Genomic DNA, 20,283 nt, shown 5'->3' on the forward strand with positions numbered 1-20,283 from the left:
GTCTCGAACTCCTGACCTCAGGTGATCTGCTGGCCTCGGCCTCCCAAAGTGCTGGGATTACAGGCGTGAGCCACCGCGTCTGGGCTCGCTAATTCATTTCAACTACACGTTGACACAATGTTAGGTACTAACACAGATATTTTAAATGTAACTACAACTCAGCATTCCCCATCATTTACCACATCTAAGAATCTTGAATTCTTCCCTCTTGTTTTCCTTCCAGTTTACACAGGATTTAGACATTTCACCACAGAATACCAACTGAAGGATTAAGAAAAACTCAAATATTATTGCATTTGAAGGTTTTGGACTCACCATGAATTGCTAAGAATTCCTTTCATGCCTCCGTAATTTGGATTCCCATATTTCATGTAATACTGACTTCTTCTGGCTGCTCCAAGTTCCTTTTTGTCATCTAAAAATTAATGACTATAGTTACCTAGGATTTCCTGTGAGTGTGAAGACAATGTTGAATTTTTTTTTTAATGTTTTCCATAGCTGGAATCAGATCAGTGCAATTTGCCAACAAAAAGTAAAAATCCACTACCAACATTCACACTCTGAGCGCCCACTACAGCAATGCAGTGTAGAGGGGATAAAGCAAAATACAGAGACGAATGAGGTTAAAACTGCTGTTTGGAGCCAGATGACTTAATGGAGAAAACAAAAATAAACAATACAAGATACAAGGTTCCAAAAGGCATAAAAGAACTTTAGGTCATTACAGGTACCCAGGAATCAAAAAGACTTTCTCAAAATAGTGGCATTTTTGCCACCCCATGAAAGATGATATTCACTTCTGAAGGATCACATGCCAACAACACAGAATCAGGATTAAGGAAACAGACTACACATAATTCCATATATTTGGTAAATCATTTTTCCAGCTTATTGTGCTCCTCAAAATGGCTTAAAGAAAACAGCATAATACTATACATGTAGAATGTACTCAGCCACTCAAATGAGTAAATGCGGTAAAGATCACATTTGTCAAGTTGAAATGTCAGTTAACAGGAAAGAAAGGTGGTCAGTCATCATAAATTTTTGTCAAAAGTAGTAATACAAAGACCTTCCACAGTTCTTGGACACTCTGACTGTAAAGAACAAACACCACTGTAAATACATCCAGTGCTGCAGGTAAACGTGACAACACAAACCAGTATGTATAGCCCCCAACCCCCGAACCCCTCAAACCATGCCCACCAGCTCCTTGGAGAAATGGCTGATTCCAGATGTGGAGCAGGTAAGATGCAAAACGAGTCTGGAAAAGCAAGATGCTTTGTTGTGCCATAAAGAAAGAAAGTGCTTAAAGAATCATGGAGTATGTCAAAACAGCTTGAAGGGGCTCTACTGGCCAAATCCAAGACAATTTGTAAATTAAAATACTGATATTAGGCTGGGCGCGATGGCTCACGCCTGTAATCCCAGTACTCTGGGAGGCTGAGGCGGGCGGATCACAAGGTCAAGAGATCGAGACCATCCTGGCCAACATGGTGAACCCCATCTCTACTAAAAATACAAAAATTAGCTGGGCGTGGTGGCATGCACCTGTAGTCCCAGCTACTAGGGAAGCTGAGACAGGAGAATTGCTTGAACCCAGGAGGCAGAGGTTGCAGGGATGCAGAGGTTGCAGTGAGCCAAGATCGCACCACTGCACTCCAGCCTGGTGACAGAGCAACACTCCGTCTCAAAACAAACAAAAAAATAAATAAAATAAAATACTGATATTCATGGATGATAACCCACTGAATAAAGAATCCATGATTCTAAACTGATGTAAATAAACAAACAGGTAAAAACAGAAGGCTCTTCCTTAGAGCACCTGTCCACTAGTAAAGAAATGATATCGTCAGAAAGGCATCAACAGATACTAAACCTACTGCACGAAGCTCTGATGAGCAACAGGCTATTTACGTGATCTCAAAGTATCTGCCCACCAATTTTTTATTTTAATCATTTTTTTATTTTTTAAAATAGGGATGAGGTCTTGCTATGTTGCCTAGCCTGGTCTCGAACTCCTGGGCTCAAGTGATCCTTCTGCCTCAGCGTCCCAAAGTGTTGCAATTACAGGCATGAGCCACTGTATCCGGCCAGCCCACCAATTTTTAAATTACAAATGGAAGAATAGCAACTTTACAGTGGAAAAACCTAGTGATGATTACCTTAACCAAGTGAATAAAGTGAACGTCCCTAGGACTGGGACGAGTAAGTATCCAGGGCCTCCTGACATGATACTCTGGAAATAACATGACATTGCTTCTGTGGCACGCCTGTCTCAAATGCACAACCCAAATTCAATCAGGAGGAATCATCAGACAAACCCAAACTGAGGGACATTCTATAAAATAGTAAACCTATATTCTTGGAAAACATGGGAGGATAGAAGTAGTTTCAGCTTAAGGGGGACTAAGGAAACATTACATACTTACACACTCAGTCCTGGATGGATCCTAGACCTGGGGCTGGGCGGGGAATATATAAAGGACATTATTGGAACAACTGACAAAATTTGAATATCGACTACGGATTAGGTAACAGTACTGTATTAATGTTAAATTTCTTGATTTTGTTAAGTGTGCTATGTATAAAACAATGTTCTTATTCTTTGGAATACATTTAGGGGTGATGGGTTTTTATCTTCAACTAACTCTCAAATGATTAAAAAAACCAATATGTGTATATGTGTATACATACATACACATACATACATACACACACATGCATACACATACACACACATACACACATACACATACATACACACATACATATACATACATACACATACATATATACACATACATATACACACATACATACACATGATACATACATGCATATACATATATACACATACATACACATACATACATATACATATACACACATACACACACATTTTTAAATGCCCACCAAAAGTCACCGTGTGTAAACAATCTTATGAGAAGGGAATTAGAACTGAATGGTACACTGGCAATGTTCAGGAGGACGTTGCTGTAATAAATAAAGTTTCATTTGAAAGTTTTCATAATTCAGATGGTAACTGGCTGAAAATATATGAGGCAAACCAGTTTCAACAGAAAGTAACTTTAGCCAGAAGTCACAGAAATATACAAATAGTTAATATTCACTTTTAAAGTCAGAAATTTCAACTCAGGTGGCAAGCAATTATTTCATAAGTGCAGAATATTATAGTTTGAAGGGAACTTTGAGATTACTTGATCTAACTTCTATTCAAAAAAGAAGGATGTCACTCCATAATAAATCATTTTGATTGAAAATATAAAACAATACCAAATATTACATTTACCTTTTGTAGCAAATCTCATGAATAACCTATTTCCTTTAGCAAGTTTGTTAGCTGGACGAAGATCGTTTCTTAACAAAGACTCCTCTTCTACCTGAGACAACGTATCCAACTTAAGAAAGAAGAGTATTTTTAATATAAAAATTAAAGTCCTTTTGATATTTCTTCAGTAGTAAAGCTACCATTAAGAAAAGCATTCTACCTTTAATACTTACAAGCATTATAGCACTAGTTCCGCTGTAGAATTTCTAACTCAGAGATTTCCCCTGCCCACCTTGTCTAAAAGAACAGTCTCCATCATTCTCTATCCCCTGCTCTTTTCACAACACTCATTGCCACCTGACACAGTATGAGGTATCTGTGCATCAGTGTATCCTCTGCACTCCCCACTAGAATGCAGGCTCCGAGAGGGCCAGGACTTTGTTTTGCTTGAAGCTATATCCCTAGCACTTAGAATATGGTATATAATAGATACTCAGTAAATATTTTTTAAATGAATGCATGTTAATATTTTTAACAACAGTACATAATCCATTAGGAAGTATGCCATTACTTGCTGTTTCTTCATTTTACTAATTAGATAACACTTCAAAGTATTTCTCAATAAAACTATTTTCTTTTTTTGTAGAAGCACGAGCACTATTCTAAGATTTCAAGGTGAATCGCTATATCCACACTAACTGAAAGGACAAGAGCCTGGTGCACCCTCAGAAGGTCTAATGGTGAAAGCTAGAGAAAAAACACAACTTAATTAAGTGTTTGAGGCTTAAGTTAAAAAGACAGTGAGCAATTTTTTACAATAACTTTACATCTATCTTTCCCTATTACTAACCTCTACATCACTTGAGTTCTCATCTTCAACCTCTCCTTCTTCAGCTTCATCATCATCTGAACTGTCTTCCTGCTTGTCTAAAATGGAATGTGAGGGACAAGATGAAACAGGATAAAATATTTCATATAATGAGACACAAGATGAACTACCTCATATAATTTTAAAAGTCCAGTATTTTCTCCTATTTCCTGATGATCTCAAGCATCATAGATTAGTTCAGAAACACTTGGTGATGAGATGCTATATAGAGCTCTGCTCAGAAACAGGACTGTGTAAAGAAGAGGACTTTCAGACCCCAGTTCCCTCCTTTGTGTTCAGTTACCTTTTTTCCTCTTCTCAGCTGACTTGTCCTCACTGGCATCCCTGCTTCTTATCTTATCCTGTGCAGGCAGGGAGCTCATATTGATAAGTGCTCGTGTGGCTGTCATTTCATCCAGCCAAACTACATTACCTAAAATAAAATGTAAAATAAGACATTACACAGCATGGAAATGGTAAGCTTCTTGAGAGCAGATTCTGCATCACATTCATCACTACAGCCTCATCTAGCAACAGATTATCATCAGTAAATATACAAACCAACTAATGAAGAGAAATATAGGCCAGGCATGGTGACTCACGCCTGTAACCCCAGTACTTTGGGAGGCCAAGGCAGGAGACTCGCTTGGAGTGAGATCATCCTGGGCAACATAGTGACACCCTGTCTCTACAAAAAAATATAAAAGTCATGGTGGCATGAGCCGGTAGTCCCAGCTACTTGGGAGGCCGAGGTGGGAGAATGGATTGAGCCTAGGATATTGAGGCTGCAGTGTGCCAAGGTCACACCACTGCACTCCGGCCTAGGTAACAGGGTGAGACTTTGTCTCAAAAGAAATGAAAAGTTAAAAATAAATAAAAAAGAAAGCAGAAAGAAAGAGAAAGAGAGACAGAAAGAGAAGGAAGGAAGGAAGGAGAGAGAGAGATGAAAGAAAGAAAAAGAGAGAGAGAGAGAGAAAGCACTTTGGGAGGCCGAGCCAGGCGGATCATGAGGTCAGGAGATCAAGACCATCCTGGCTAACACGGTGAAACCCTGTCTCTACTAAAAATACAAAAAATTAGCCAGACGTGGTGGCGGGCGCCTGTGGTCCCAGCTACTTGGGAGGCTGAGGCAGAATGGCATGAACCTGGGAGGCAGAGCTTGCAGTGAGCCAAGATGATGCCATACTGCACTCCAGCCTGGGCGACAGAGCGAGATTCTGTCAAGAAAAAACAAAAGGAATGGAACAGAATGGAACGGAACGGAAAGGAAAAGGGAAGGGTGAAGGGAAGGGGAAAGGGGAAGGGGGAAGGGAAAAGAGGAAAGGGAAGGGGAGGGAAAAGAAAAGGGTAGTAAAACCTCTCTCATGAAATTAGCCTAGAGCTGCATTTCCAAACTGGGTTCCACAAAATAACTTAAGTATTCCATGAAAAAGAGTTGTGTATATTAAAACTACTTGGAACAGAACACAGGTAGTTAAACACTTAATATGTAAGCATTAGCAGTTCTTGATAACTGTCAAGTAAGTTTGGATTGTCCTTTACACTACTGCCCCCTACAGGGAAGCCCTTTGCTGCTCCTTGTCAGGACATGCTAAACGAATTCCCCTTTCATCATTCCCATTGGAAAACGTGGGTGATGAAGGTATCCCTGGGATATGCAGAACAGAGGCATGACAGCCAGTTGGCTTTGTAGCAACTAATTTAATGTGCCTCTTTAAGGAAGATAATTTAGCAAGAAAAGAGCTTTGAGAAATCTTACAGAAAATAAACCTCTTTAACTCTGTTTAAAAGAGTATTTCTCAAAACTATGTGTCCCCTATATCTCAGTTTGGGAAATGAAGGTCTGAGGCTGTCACTTCTGTTACTAATGTGCCATGTGGCCTTAGGCAAATATGTTCCTTCCTCTGTTTCTCAGGTTCTGATAAATAATACAAGGTAGGTGAACTATGTAATTCTGAGAGTCCCTCCAATTCTAATATACCTCAGTCACAGTTTTAATGACTTAAATCAGGGCTAGTAAACTATAACCCTCAAGCAAAATCTAGCCCGCCACCCATTGTTTATTTACATTTGTACCAGCTTTATTTAGGTATAATTAATGTACAATAAACTACACACATCTACCACCTGCTTTTGTTTTTGTTTTTTTTTTTTTCTTTTTGAGATGGAGTCTCACTCTGTTGCCCAGGCTGGAGTGTAGTGGCACTATCTTGGCTCACTGCTGCCTCTGCCTCCCAGATTCAAGCAATTCTCCTGCCTCAGCCTCCTGAATAGCTGGGATTACAGGTGTGCATCGCCACATCAGGCTAATTTTTGTATTTTTAGTAGAGACGGGGTTTTGCCATGTTGGCCAGGCTGGTCTTGAACTCCTGATCTCAAGTGATCCTCCTGCCCTGGCCTCCCAAAGTGCTGGGATTACAGGCGTGGGCCACCGTGCCCAGCCTACCACCTGTTTTTGTAAATAAAGTCCTACTGGAAAACAGCCAGACTCATAGTTTACGTATTATTTACAGTTGCTTTCATGCTACCACAGCAGAGCTGAGTAGATGTGACAGAGACTGTCACAGATGTGACAGAGCCTACAAAGCCTCAAGTATCTGCATTCCAGCCCTTTACAGAAAAAGGTCTGCCAATTCCCGATTTGGATAGTGTAAGTTAAACAGAAAGAAAAAAGGAGAAAAATGTTTCACTCAGTCATGTTTGTCTTTCAATGAAAACATCTTCCTACGAGAGCAGCTAAGAAAACCGGCTGCCATCTAGGGTGCCACCCAGCAGGTCAGCCAGCTGGCAGCAAGTAAAGCCAGACTAGAAGTAAGTCAAGACAAGAAGCCAGCAAAGCAGTAACAAGAGGTCAGGCCAGACTTACAGTAAGCAGGCAAGTTAAAAATTACAGTTGGCCTACAAGTTGGAAAGCTCATGGGTCAGGGCAAGCAGGTGACATTCTAGAACACACAGTTCAAGGCAAGCAGAAATGAGAGGTCTAGTAGAGTGTTTAGCTCTAGGTCATTCTGTCTATTCAGAATGACACTCTGTCCAGTGTCTATTCTGGTCTATCTCTAGGTCAGAGACACAGGCAGAGTCAGCCCTCTGAGTAACAGTACAGAAGGCAGTAATGACAAAGTCCAAGGCTCTGAAAATGCAGCCCCAAGTCTACGCAGTTGGATCCTCTCCTTTGTTGGGAAAAGGTGAGGTTAAAGAGGCCTCAATCAAGTACGGCAGATTCAGAGGCCAGTAACCCACTTCCTAGAGCCCTGGCCACCACCTCTCAGCTGACATGGGACACTATGGGGTATGAGCTGGCAGACTGGCAAGGGCATGCTGCGTTTCACTGCTCGACAATTTTTTCTCTCCTGGACTAACAGCAGAAGTTAGGCATAAACAAGTAGTATGGGCCAGAACCATTCACCATCTCTGATGGCAAGAACTCTTGAAAAATCATCAACAAAAGCATATTTACAGGAAACTCGGGTGTACTTACAGGAGGTATCATCCAACCATTCGATGTGAGCTGGAGGATATTCTTTAAAATAGGAAAAGACATCTTGGGTGCTCATTTCATCTACTCCGCAAATATAGATTGTCTCCAGTCTCACCTTGGGGATTGCTAGAAAGACAAGACACAGAAAAGATAGAATTTTCCTGTCCACAACTGCACATCCCATCCGCACTCCTTCCTAATAGTTCAGGCAACACGAGTTTAGAAAGAAACATGCTGAGAGAAACTATAATTATTTCAAAAGAGCACGAGACATAACAGTAAGGTAAACTATCTTAATTTTTATCACTCAATGACAGCATTAATTCAGAACAGGCCTATCAGGCTCAGAAAGATTAAACAAAGGGTGTTGATAAAATACACGATACCTCTCCCCACATTAATATGTAGCAATCAGAGCACTATCAAGCTCAACAGGAGTATCTGTTGAAGTTAACCAGCTGATTCTAAAATTTTTAAATGTATGTTAAAGAGAAATGCGCAGTAGTGGAGACAATTCTGAAAGAGAAAAGATGCTGCCCGTGACTATGTCAAAGCATGAAACTAAAGAGATCCTACAAGTCAATTAAGAAAAAAAAGACAACCCAAAATAAAAATGGGCAAAGGACATGAGTAAGCAATTTACATAAAAGGAAATACAAAAGGCCAATAAATGTATGAGGAGAGGGGTTGACCTCACTACCAATCATTAACATGCACATGAAAACAAGAAGATACCAGTTTTCACGGACCAGATTTTACATCTTATTTTTCCTGCATCTCTGGTACTTGAATCGAGATATCTTACATCTTTTAGTGTGAAATGTTGGCAGTAAGTAGGGGAAAGAGTTACTTCCCCGGCTGGTGGGCATCGTCACTCTGAAGGGCAAATGGAAGGGTCTATTAAAAACGTAATTTTGCACATGCCCTACGGATCTAGGAATTCTAGTCCTCAGTATTGACCCTAAACAAACACATACATGTGGGTTCACAAAGTAGCTCATATGAAGATGTTTGCTAAGGCACTATTTCTAATAACCCAGTAGTTACCAGGGTAATAAATTATGCTTTATCCACATTATAAAATATTATGTGGTAAAAAATGAGATAATTATATACCACAGAAAGATTCTAAGATGTATCACAGAGTGAAAAAACAAGTTGTAAAAAATTACATGCAAGGTGATGACATTAAACAATACCATACATTTACTAAGGGTACATATTTATGTACACAGACACCCAGAAAAGGCCAATATGAGTCACACTGATAACTGCTGTTACTTCTGAGGAGGCAGAAAGGTTGAAGGCTATGGTCAAAAAAGAAACTTAGCCTTATCAGGACTGCATACTTTTTATTTTTTGAGATGGAGTCTCGCTCTGTCGCCAGGCTGGAGTGCAGCGGCACGATCTCGGCTCACTGCAACCTCCTCCGCCTTCTGGGTTCAAGCGATTCTCCTGCCTCAGCCTCCCCAGTAGCTGGGACTATAGGAGCGCACCACCACACCCAGCTAATTTCGTATTTTTAAGAGATGGGGTTTCACCATGTTGGTCAGCATGGTCTCCATCCCTTGCCCTCGTGATCCGCCCGCCTTGGCCTCCTAAAGTGCTGGGATTACAGGCGTGAGCCACGGCACCCAGCCAATTGCGTACTTTTTTTTTTTTAACTACCTTTTTTTTTTTTTTTTTTTTTGAGATGGAGTTTCACTCTTGTTGCCCAGGCTGGAGTGCAATGGTGCGATCTTGGCTCACTGCAACCTCCGCCTCCCGGGTTCAAGCTATTCTCCCGTCTAAGCCTCCCAAGTAGCTGGGATTACAGGCATGCGCCACCACGCCATGCTAATTTTGTATTTTTAGTAGAGACGACGTTTCTCCATGGTGGTCAGGCTGGTATCGAACTCCCGACCTCAGGTGATCCGCCTGCCTCGGCCTCCCAAAGTGCTGGGATTACAGGCATGAGCCACCACACCCGGCTTTTTTTACTACATATTTTAAGTACTTTATCTCCTTTAATCTTAATTGCAAAATATGTAAATATATCCATAAATAAACTTAAGGTCGGACGCGGTTGCTCAAGCCTGTAATCCTAGCACTTTGGGAGGCAGAGGCAGGCAGATCACAAGGTCAAGAGGTTGAGACCATCTGGCCAACATGGTGAAACCCTGTCTCTACTAAAAATGCAAAAAAATTAGCTGGGTGTGGTGGTGGGCGCCTGTAGTCCCAGCTACTTGGGAGGCTGAGGCAGGAGAATGGCGTGAACCCAGGAGGCGGAGCTTGCAGTGAGCCAAAATCGCGCCACTGCACTCCAGCCTAGCGACGGAGCAAGACTCTGTCTCAAAAAAAAAAAAGGAAAGAAAAAGTAAATTTAAAATATCTATATATCTACTACCTAGCTTTATGCTTAATTCGTTATAAGATCTCAGGCACACAAAACATTACATATGAAACTGGGGCCCACAGTACCTCTCCACATCCCTTCTTTCCCTTCCTTCTCTGAAGCAATTCTGTCAAGGGGGTGGTTCATGGGTCCATAAAAAAATAGAAAGAATAAGATCTACTGTTTAACAGCACACTAGGGTGACTGCAGTCAATAATAATTTAATTGTAAATTTTAAAATAACATAAAGAGTGTAATTGGATTGTTTGTAACTCAATAAAAGCTTGAGGGGGCTGGGCACAGTGGCTTATGCCTATAATCCCAGCACTTTGGGAGGCCAAGGCGGGTGGATCACTTGACGTCAGGAGTTCGAGATCAGCCTGGACAACATGATGAAACTCTGTCTCTGCTAAAAATACAAAAATTAGCCACGTGTGGTGGCATGTGCCTGTAATCCCAGCTACTTGGGAGGCTGAGGCAGGATAATCACTCGAACCTGGGAGGCAGAGGTTGCAGTGAGCCGAGATTGTGCCATTGCACTCCAGCCTGGGCGACAGGGCAAGACTCCGTCGCAGAAAAAAAAAAAAAAAAAAAAAAAGAGGATGGATACCCCATTCTCCATGATGCACTTATTTCATGTCACATGCCTGTATCAAAACATCTCATGTACCCCATAAATATACCCACCTACTATATACCCACAAAAATTAAAATAAATAAAATAATAATGTAAAAAAGAATTTAATGGCCAGGCGAGGTGGCTCACGCCTGTAATCCCAGCACTTTGGGAGGCCAAGGTGGGCGGATCACAAGGTCAGGAGATCGAGACCATCCTGGCTAACATGGTGAAACCCCGTCTCTACTAAAAATACAAAAAAATTAGCCAGGTGTTGTGGCAGGCACCTGTAGTCCCAGCTACTCGGGAGGCTGAGGCAGGAGAATCGCTTGAACCCAGGAAGTGGAGGTTGCAGTGAGCCGAGATTGCGCCACTGCACTCCAGCCTGGGTGACAGAGCAAGACTCTGTCTCAAAAAAAAAAAAAAAAAAAGAAAACCAGTAACTATCCCTGGGACCTATCCAACTCCAACTAATATAAAGTGGTCTGAGATGGGCAGCAGGGTTCCCCAGGGCTCAGGAACACTATCCTAGGCCATGATGCCTCCTGGACAAAGAATCGACTGAAATAAGCAAGCTTCCCCAGCTGACATCCCATGGCCAACCTTACTGCCTTTTTTAGGAATATCTTTAGAACCGTGAGACTGGAGTTGTACTTAAAAAAAAAAATTTAAATTAAAAGTTAACCCCAAAAGTGATCCTATTAAGGTAAGTATCATATTTCCATTTTACAGACAAGGAGACTGAAACTAACAAGGCTCAAGAACTTGTCCTCAGTCACAAAGGAACAGAGACTAGATTCTACGAGGCTTTTGCACCCTAAAGAGCTCCAACAGACGTGAGAAAACACTTCAAGTGGGTGAGCAGAGATGCTCCACGGGGGAAGTGACACCTGACCAGAGATAAAGCATGGGACAAGGAAGGGCAAATGCACAGAATGAAAGGCATGAGCCGTATCAGAGGCAAGCCGCCTCAAGGAATGCTCTCGGGACCAGAGGTCGACAGGTGTGATAAAGCTATGACGCCCTCGCGGTAGAGTTGTGAGAGAGACTCACAGGGATGCTTGCGTCCGGCTGTGCAGGCACATGAAGGTCAAGCCACACCTGGCCTTCACAGGACTTCTCCTCAAACAGAAACCCCGCCCATGAGGGAAGCAAGGGCGTGTTTCTGACTTGAACTGGTCATGCAGGATAAAAAGTGAAGCAGCTTCCAGAGTTCAGCTCTGCATCCACACTGCTGGACCCATTAGGACTGACTGAGGAGGGACGCAATATCAGTCGATAGCACCACATCCTACATTACACAGCAACAGAGCAAAGGAGTTAAGGGCAAGGCTCTAGAGTCAAAGAAACTGGGTGTGAATCCTGACTCCACCTTTACTAGCTACATGACCCTGGGCAATTTATTAAACTTCTTTGAGCCTGCTTCCTCTTTATAAAATAGGGATAAAAATATATTCCTCATACAGTTGTTGTGAGCAACAAAAAAGAAAGAAATATGTAATGTGCTTAACAGAGTCTGGTAAAAAAGCAAGTTCACAACAAATAGCAGCTATTCTTTCATTCATTCAATATATTTACAGAGCTTTTGCTTTTATCAACCAAACAAGGCTAGAGAAGCTCATACAATACAGCACAGGCCTTTAACATGCATTCAGAAGGCTGCCTACTAAACCCTTTATGAACACCCAAATTTGCAAATAACACAGAGGGAAGCCTTCTGCATTCATGGATTTATATTAGAGTAGAATAATAAATAAGAACATAGACTCACTAAAAAAGTAGTAATTTTTCCTTTTATTTATAAATTGCTTTAGAAAACTGCGGCAGATTACTATATACGATAATTCGGGGTGAGTTCTAGGGAGCAAAATACCCCAAAAAAACACAAAGATCAAATTAAATCACAAGTCCAACTGTAAGCGCAGGCTTAAAACTCAGGGCAGGATTAGTTTAGCTTTCTCTGACAACAGGATGTTACTGAGTGGTTTACATATGTCAGATATTCAGATTATCAATAGATTCAGAATTTTTTTTTTTAAGACAGAGTCTCGCTCTGTCACCCAGGCTGGAGTGCAGTGGTGCAATCTCGGATCACCGCAACCTCTGCCTCCCAGGTTCAAGAGATTCTCACGCCTCAGCCTCCCGAGTAGCTGAGATTACAGGCGCCCGCCATCACTCCCAGCTGATTTTTGTATTTTCAGTAGAGACGGGGTTTCACCATGTTGGCCAGGTTGGTCTCAAACTCCTGACCTCAAGTGATCCACCTCCCTTGGCCTCCCAAAGTCCTGGGATTACAGGCATGAGCCACCACACCTGGCCAATAGATTCAGATTATCAACAGAAGTGTTAATGGCTTTTCCCCACCAATCTCAAAATTGCTCTAACTCCTCAAAAAGAAGGTCTCACTGTGATACACTTTCACTACATTTAAAGGCAAAGAAAAGTTAACACCTCTACGATAAAAGCAGAAAATGAGTAAGGGTCCTTAGAAGCACAGGTTCGAATCTCAGCTCTGCCACTAACTGGTAACTTTTTCTGGGCCTCCTCAGAAAAGACAATCTCTTATTTCCCAGCTCTAACATCTGAGCCAGCTGACAGCATCTGAACTTTAAACAGGTGACCTCAGAAATGGAGACTTCACAGGTCCCTTCTCACAAGAGTGCTTGGATAAGGAGTGGACACGCAAGGCAAGGCCAGAAGCATGAGGTGATGGCAGGGAAAAGTCACTCTCTGGGGAAATGTGGACAAATTTCCCACAAAACACCCTGTACCTTTCTTCATCATGTCTCGGTCCAAGGCTACATTTCTTTGGGCAAGATTTACTTCCGATCGAAAATGGAAGCGCTTGGCTCGCTGCTCTTTCTTTTCAATTGCTTCCTAGAAAGTACAGAAAAAGTGAAAGTAGTAAAATATGGAGAAGGCAAGTTAAATCACAAATGCATCATGATGCATCAGTGACAAACCTGAACTAAAAAAGAAGAAATAAGCAACACTACACCTTGAATAAGTTTTGCAGAGACCTGGATATTCACACTCAATGACTGGGGGGATACGTTAATATCGCTGTAATTTGCAACCATCTCCGACGTAACACAGCTTATCACTGTGCCTGGGACATAGCAAGAACTCAGTGAGTATCTGCTGACTGAATGAATAGTCCTTTAAAGTTTATAAAGTTATATGACACTTCATTTGTTATTATCAATTATGCCAACAAATTACAACTAAACAATTTCAACATCCCAATTTTCCAGGTGCAGAAATGGAGGCACAAAAAAGCAAAAAGGTTTGCTGGAGATACTTCAGCTATTAAGCAAGCAGATCTGATTCCAGTGCTATTTCTAGGAGCCCACCTACAACCATTTCACATTGTCTGTGGGCAATGGTAATCACACCTATCACGCTCTTCCACATTATATCTGCCTGAGCAGTCCACTCCCTAAAGCTAGTCTGTTTAAAAATAACACCGAAGCAAAGAAACTCTCCCTCCTCTTCCAGCCTCGTGTCCACGGAATCACCAGTTTTCATCTTTAAGTGATAAGAACCATTGACACTTTACTAAAAAAAAATCAGCTTTGTAAGTTTCTTCTAAGAGCTAAAATAAACCCAGGTCCAACTATGGGTTTCTGATGGCTCTTAGGAACCCTTCACTAATTGGTTTTGTTTGTTTGTCTTTTGTTTTTGAGACGGACTCTCACTCTGTTGCCAGGCTGCCGCCATCTCAGCTCACTGCAACCTCCGCCTCCCGGGTTCAAGAGATTCTCCTGCCTTAGCCTCCTGAGTAGTTGGGACTGCAGGCGCACACCACCACGCCCAGCTAATTTTTGTATTTTTAGCAGAGACGGGGTTTCACCATGTTGGCCAGGATGGTCTCGATCTCTTGACCTCGTGATCTGCCTGCCTCGGCCTCCCAAAGTGCTGGGATTACAGATGTGAGCCACCGCGCCCAGTCCCCTTCACTAATTGTATATTGACTTTGCCACACTAATTGAAAGTCTGACTATAGAGAGCTTGTGGGGATTGGTAAAGTTGCAACACTTCTGTTCTTTCCCAATAGTTATCGCTCATTTTCTTCACTGAAGTCTTCCTAGTACAAACAACAATTTACCTTCCTTTAGAAACAAAGTACTAACTCTGAGACTATCACCCTTTTCCCATATACCTGTTTCATATAATGGCAAACAGTGTAAGATTATGAATAGTTTACTTTTTCAATTACAGTAAGAAAAGATTTTCATTTTATTCTCTTTTCTTGTCTAAAAGATGACCAATTCTCTCTCTCTCTCTTTTTTTTGCGGGGATGGGGGGCCTTTAAGTGATTGGAAACACAAGAGACACAGATAAACCATAAAAAGGTTAGCTGGGCATGATAGCATCCACCTGCAGTCCCAGCTACTCGGGAGGCTGAGGCAGAGGGATCAATTGAATCCAGGAGGCAGAGGTTGCAGTGAGCCGAGATTGCACCCCTGAACTCCAGCCTGGGTGACAGAGTGAGACTCTGTCCCAAAAAAAAAAACATTATAAAAAGGAAAGCATGAAATATATTTTTATTTTTGCTTTTATGTATTCAATACAGCAATATATACTATTATTCAGAAATGTAATACAAAATTCTGTTCCAAACTTAACTGCAAACATTAAAATCAGAAAAAATGTCTAAAACGGAACATCACTGATTAAAGCAACTTACATGTATTGACTACATATAAGGAAAATAATAAGCTTGACTCTATGAGGTGTTACAATGAAGGTGGTAATCTGGTAATAGCAATCATCAGATACAAGGCAATAGTCTTATTAAGGACCTATTATGCCGACACGGTGGCTTACACCTGGAATCCCAGCACTTCGGGAGGCTGAGACAGGTGGATCATCTGAAGTCAGGAATTCAAGACCAGCCTGACCAATACAATGAAACCCCGTCTCTACTAAAATTACAAAAAATTAGCCGGGCGTGGTGGCGGGCGCCTGTAGTCCTACCTACTCAGGAGGCTGAGGCAGAAGAATCGCTGGAACCCAGGAGGTGGAGGTTGCAGTGAGCCGAGATCGCACCACTGCACTCCAGCCTGGGCAACGGAGCGAGACTCCACCTAAAAATGGGGGGCCTACCATCTGCCAGGCACTTTTCATGTTTTGTTTCATTTCAAGTGGAAACAGTACACATTTTTTTAGAAATGGACATACCATTTAAAAAAGCATTCCCTGTCTTGGACATTTTCTTGGAAATGGTTCAACACAGGTATCTAAGTAGAGTGATTTTATCCTTTCATGGCTGTAAGAACACACAAATGCTGCCTGTACCGTTTCAGGATGCATGAAGACATCGTTGTATAACACAAAATATTTTTTTGTTGCCCACACTGGAGTGCAGTGGCACGATTTCAGCTCAGTGCAGCCTCAACCTCTCAGGCTCAAGCGATCCTCCCACCTCAGCCTCTTGAGTAGTTGGGACTACAGACCTGTGCTACCACACCTGACTAATTTTTGTATCTTTCGTAGAGACGGGTCTCACTATGTTGCCCAGGCTGGTCTCGAACTCCTGGGCTTAAACGATCCACTTGCTTGGCCTCTCAAAATGCTAGGATTACAGGCATGAGCCAGCGTGCCTGGCCAATAACACAAATTTTTTTAGAAAAAAAATTTAAATCCAGCAACAAAATAAAAGACGAAATATTTACTGTTACGTCCTAGGGATCAAATTCATTAAGTTCACTTGCTTATCAAGCTCAATACATAAATCATAGCCTGTCTTACCTTGGAGGTGACATCAATTCCAGTGATGAAGCTGCCAGCCTTGTTTTCATATCTTCTGCTCGTGTCCTAACACAAAGGGGAAGGGTGAGAAATTCAGACAGCAATTGAGGAAAAACCTATAATAAAAGTCGGCCTGACATCTGCAGGTTCTTTTTTCCTTTTTTTTTTTTTTTTGGCGACAGTGTCTTGCTCTGTTGCCCAGGCTGGAGTGCAGTAGAATGATCACAGCTCACCGCAGCCTCGACTCCCCAGGCTCACGCCATCCTCCCCCTCAGCTGGGCCCTCAGGCATATGCCACCATACCCAGCTAATTTTTTTTTTATTTTGTAGAGACAGGGTCTCCCTATGTTGCCCAGGCTGGTCACCAGCTCCTGGGCTAAAGCAGTCCTCCTGCCTCAGTCTCCCAAAGTGTTAAGATCACATGTGTGAGTCATCACAACCAGTCTGGTTCTTTTTGTTTTTCTGTTTGTTTTTTGAGATGGAGTCTCACTCGATCGCCTAGGCGGGAGTGCAGTGGCACAAACTCGGCTCACTGCAACCTCTACCTCCTGGATTCAAGCGATTCTCCTGTCTCAGCCTCCTGAGTAGCTGGGATTACAGGCATGTGCCACCACCGCCAGCTAATTTTTTTATTTTTAGTAGAGACGAGGTTTCACCATGTTGGCATACTGGTCTCAAACTCCTGACCTCGGTGATCCGTCTGTCTCAGCCTCCTAAAGTGTGGGATTACAGGCATGAGCCACCACACCTGGCCAGTCTGGTTCTTTTTGAATAGTCACTCTTTTCAAAACCCTTCCCCCCCACCCCCGACAACCTTTTATGAAGAAGCCCCATCCCAGTGATTCCATGGTATCAATCAACCACTCCAATAAGAAGATCAGAGCCTGTCCAAAAACTGAAGTGATTCCATCAACTGCAAGTATCCATGTAAAGAAAATCTAAAGGCTTTTGTGGAAAATGTCAAAAGATAAGGCACAGTCACTTAGCTCCCCAACCCAGTCTGAACGAATTCCTCATGCCCAGCCACCAGGTGGAGCACAACCCTCCACCTCAACGCAGAAGGTCCAGCCTCACCTAGAACTCCTGAGGCAAATACAGCACAGTGCAATGCAAAGGGAATGGGATTTGGAAACCAAGCGAGGACTGAAGCCTCAGCTCTGACGGTCACTAATTACAGGACACTATATAGTTTTCTTGACCTCTCTGGGTCTCAGTTTCCTCCGTGGTATCTACCTGCCTTCCTGACCTCTTTTACTGCCCTTCCATTAGTACTACAGAACTTTCCAACAATCCTGGACCCATCCCACAGCCTCTGTGCTTGTTACTGGCCCTGCTGGGGGAACTCCTTTTCAATCTTCACAAGACTGGCTTTTTGTCATTTAGAGTTTATATGGAACATAAACTCCAGGAGGGAGGTTGAGCTTGATCAAGCACCTAGGGCTGTGCCTTGGTACATAGCGGGGGATGCAATAAATACATGTTGGCCGGACGCGATGGCTCAGGCCTGTAATCCCAACACTTTGGTAGGCAGAGGCGGGCGGATCACCTGAGGTCAGGAGTTCGAGACCAGCCTGGCCAACATGGAGAAACCCCGTCTCTACTAAAAATACAAAATTAGCCGGGCATGGTGGCACATCCCTGTAATCTTAACTACTTGGGAGGCTGAGGCAGAAGAGTCGCTTGAACCCAGGAGGCGGAGGTTGCGGTTAGCTGAGATCAGGCCATTGTACTCGGCTACTCAGGAGGCTGAGGCAGGAGAAGGGCTTGAACCCGGGAGGCGGAAGTTGCGGTGAGCCGAGATCGCGCCATTGCGTTCCAGCCTGGGTAACAAGAGTGAACTCCTTCTCAAAACAAAACAAAAACCATGTTGAACTGAATGACTAAAGGGATGATAACACCTGCTTCACAACTGCAGTAATATTTATTTATTTTGGTTTTGTTTTTGAGATGGGGAGAGGGGAAAGGGGGGACCTCAAAGGGGTCTTGCTATATTGCTGAGGCTGGTCTGGAACTTAGACTCCTGAATAGCTGGCACTAAAGGCGTGCACTGCCAGTATATTTAAGTGACACAATGTAGTGAATGGTAAATGCTACTATATTAGCTGTTGTTAATCATAATCATAACGTTTGCCATCTCTAGCGATCATACCTTAACCTTTCTCCATAACTTCAGTCTAAATATGTTGACATGTGGTCAAAAGTAATTCATGTTAGGTGAGAAATTAAGAGGAGTCATCCAGGCCTGAAACCAGCTCTGAGAACTGGATATACAGCCACCAAGTCACAAGCAAAACACCTCTCACCATCCCCAGCGCGGTAAAGGAGGGACCAAGGATGTCTATTGGCCGTCTGCTAGTTTGCTTTCATTAAGAGTCAGATGCTGGGGCCACGGTGTAGGTGCCACCGGAGCTGCGGGGGGGCAAGATGACCCTGAAGTCACGACAGAAACAGTGAGTTTCTGCTGCTGACAAGTGCAGCCCTCTCAAGACAAAGAGCGAGTGCCATGTTTCCCAGATACAAATTCCTCCGGGGCAAGACCCACAAGGAGACCTGGTTGCTGGCGCCACCCAACAGCTCCTTCTGGGCTGCCCCTGGTTCTGTTCCCGCCCAGGGCTCCCCCTTTTATCTCATCCTTCCAGCCCCTCCTCACTCACCTCCTTGCACAGCGCGGCTCAGAGGGGGCAGCGGAGGGGGGTCCTCAACTCTCTCCCAGCTCTCCGCCACCCCCCGCCAGCCCCCTCAACACCCATTTCCGGCGCCCCGGCGTCCTTTCTCCCGCTCCGCGTCCCTCCTCCAGCCCGGCGTCCCCGTTCCCAGGACGCTGGCTCCCTCGTCTCCCGCTCCCTTGACTTCCCCGGCTGGGGCTCCGGCCACCGCCCCTTCCGGCCCCCTCCGGCGCTAGACACTAGCCCCGCGACCTCTTCCTTGCCCCCCGACCCCCGCCCGTACCGGGATCAGTTCCTTGAGCGAGCGCCGCACAGGCACGATTTCCAGCTCGCCCTCCTCCACCTCCATGGGCTCCGGCTCGCCACGGTCAACACCTGACTCCGCCTCAGGGGACGGGAGCCCCAGGGCCGGCCCCGCCGGGGCCTCCGCCTTCACCGACACCCGCAGGCCCCGTACGGCCGCCATCGCTGCCTGCCGGCCGCACCACTGAGAGCCCGCCCGTCACGGCCGCCGGCTAGAGCGCCGCTGCCACTGGCCACAGAGGAGCCGCCGCAGCTACCTAGAGAGTCGCCGGCTTCGGCCAGAAGGCCGCCCTCAGCGCCGCCGCCCCCTGGTGGCGGGAGAAAACCGGGCCGGCTGCGCGGGCGGGACCTGGGGAGGAGAAGGCGGGACTGAGCGGGGACGGGGGCGGGGCCTGCGGGAGCTACGGAGCTTGGAGGAGACCGGGGTAGGCAAGGGTTACAATGAAGCTACGCCTTGAGGCTAAACCTGTACTAAAAGCCAACTTTACTGAGCGATCACTATGGGCCAGACACTTCCAAGCGCTCGAACCCTTAGAACAACTCTGTGAAGTAGATCCTATTATGACCCCCATTTCATATATGAGGAAACTGAGGCATAGAAATTGACCCAAGGTGACGCCATTTAAGGGATAAAAGCTGGATCTAAGTCTTCCAGAGTTTACAATGAGCCTTGATATATCACCTCTGGGCAGTCTGTAGGTTTATAAAGTTACTTGCCTTGCCAGTCTTTGTCTCTTAAAAGTCTCCCCAAAATTGGCCCATATTACATACACAAAAATTGAGACTCCAAGAGGGAGAGACCTGCCCAAAGGCCAGAACTTGAACGCCGATTTCCTGACTCCTGAGGGTGCCATCCACTGTAGACCTGTGAGCATAGTTTCCTGCGGATATTTCTAACGAGAGCCTGGTAGGGGAGAGGGGTTGTCTACGCGTCC

The 20,283-nt window shown here is 44.1% G+C and overlaps 1 protein-coding gene across 5 annotated transcripts in view; it reads right to left on the minus strand.

Annotated features, from left to right (window-relative positions):
• NCBP3 (nuclear cap binding subunit 3) overlaps nt 1–19,580 on the minus strand; it is a 60,974-nt gene extending 41,394 nt beyond the window's left edge. For 3 of the 5 annotated variants that reach the window (XR_010131689.1, XR_010131688.1, XM_055367167.1), the window contains exons 1-8: nt 19,329–19,574; nt 16,380–16,445; nt 13,397–13,502; nt 7,636–7,761; nt 4,462–4,590; nt 4,140–4,216; nt 3,311–3,419; nt 316–415 (exon numbers count right to left, since the gene is read on the minus strand). Coding sequence is in view for 3 of the 5 variants with exons in the window: in XM_055367167.1 (XP_055223142.1) it covers nt 316–415; nt 3,311–3,419; nt 4,140–4,216; nt 4,462–4,590; nt 7,636–7,761; nt 13,397–13,502; nt 16,380–16,445; nt 19,329–19,511 (896 nt within the window). In the remaining 2 variants the exon portion in view is untranslated. Of the gene's footprint in view, nt 1–315; nt 416–3,310; nt 3,420–4,139; nt 4,217–4,461; nt 4,591–7,635; nt 7,762–13,396; nt 13,503–16,379; nt 16,446–19,033; nt 19,185–19,328 lie in introns of those variants that run through there. The other 2 variants (XM_031003351.2, XM_063700521.1) reach the window with 2 other exon arrangements.
• Between the last annotated feature and the right edge of the window lie 703 nt (nt 19,581–20,283).

Source organism: Gorilla gorilla, chromosome 19 (genome assembly GCF_029281585.2).
Source record: "Gorilla gorilla gorilla isolate KB3781 chromosome 19, NHGRI_mGorGor1-v2.1_pri, whole genome shotgun sequence".
Classification (NCBI taxonomy): Eukaryota; Metazoa; Chordata; class Mammalia; order Primates; family Hominidae; genus Gorilla; species Gorilla gorilla.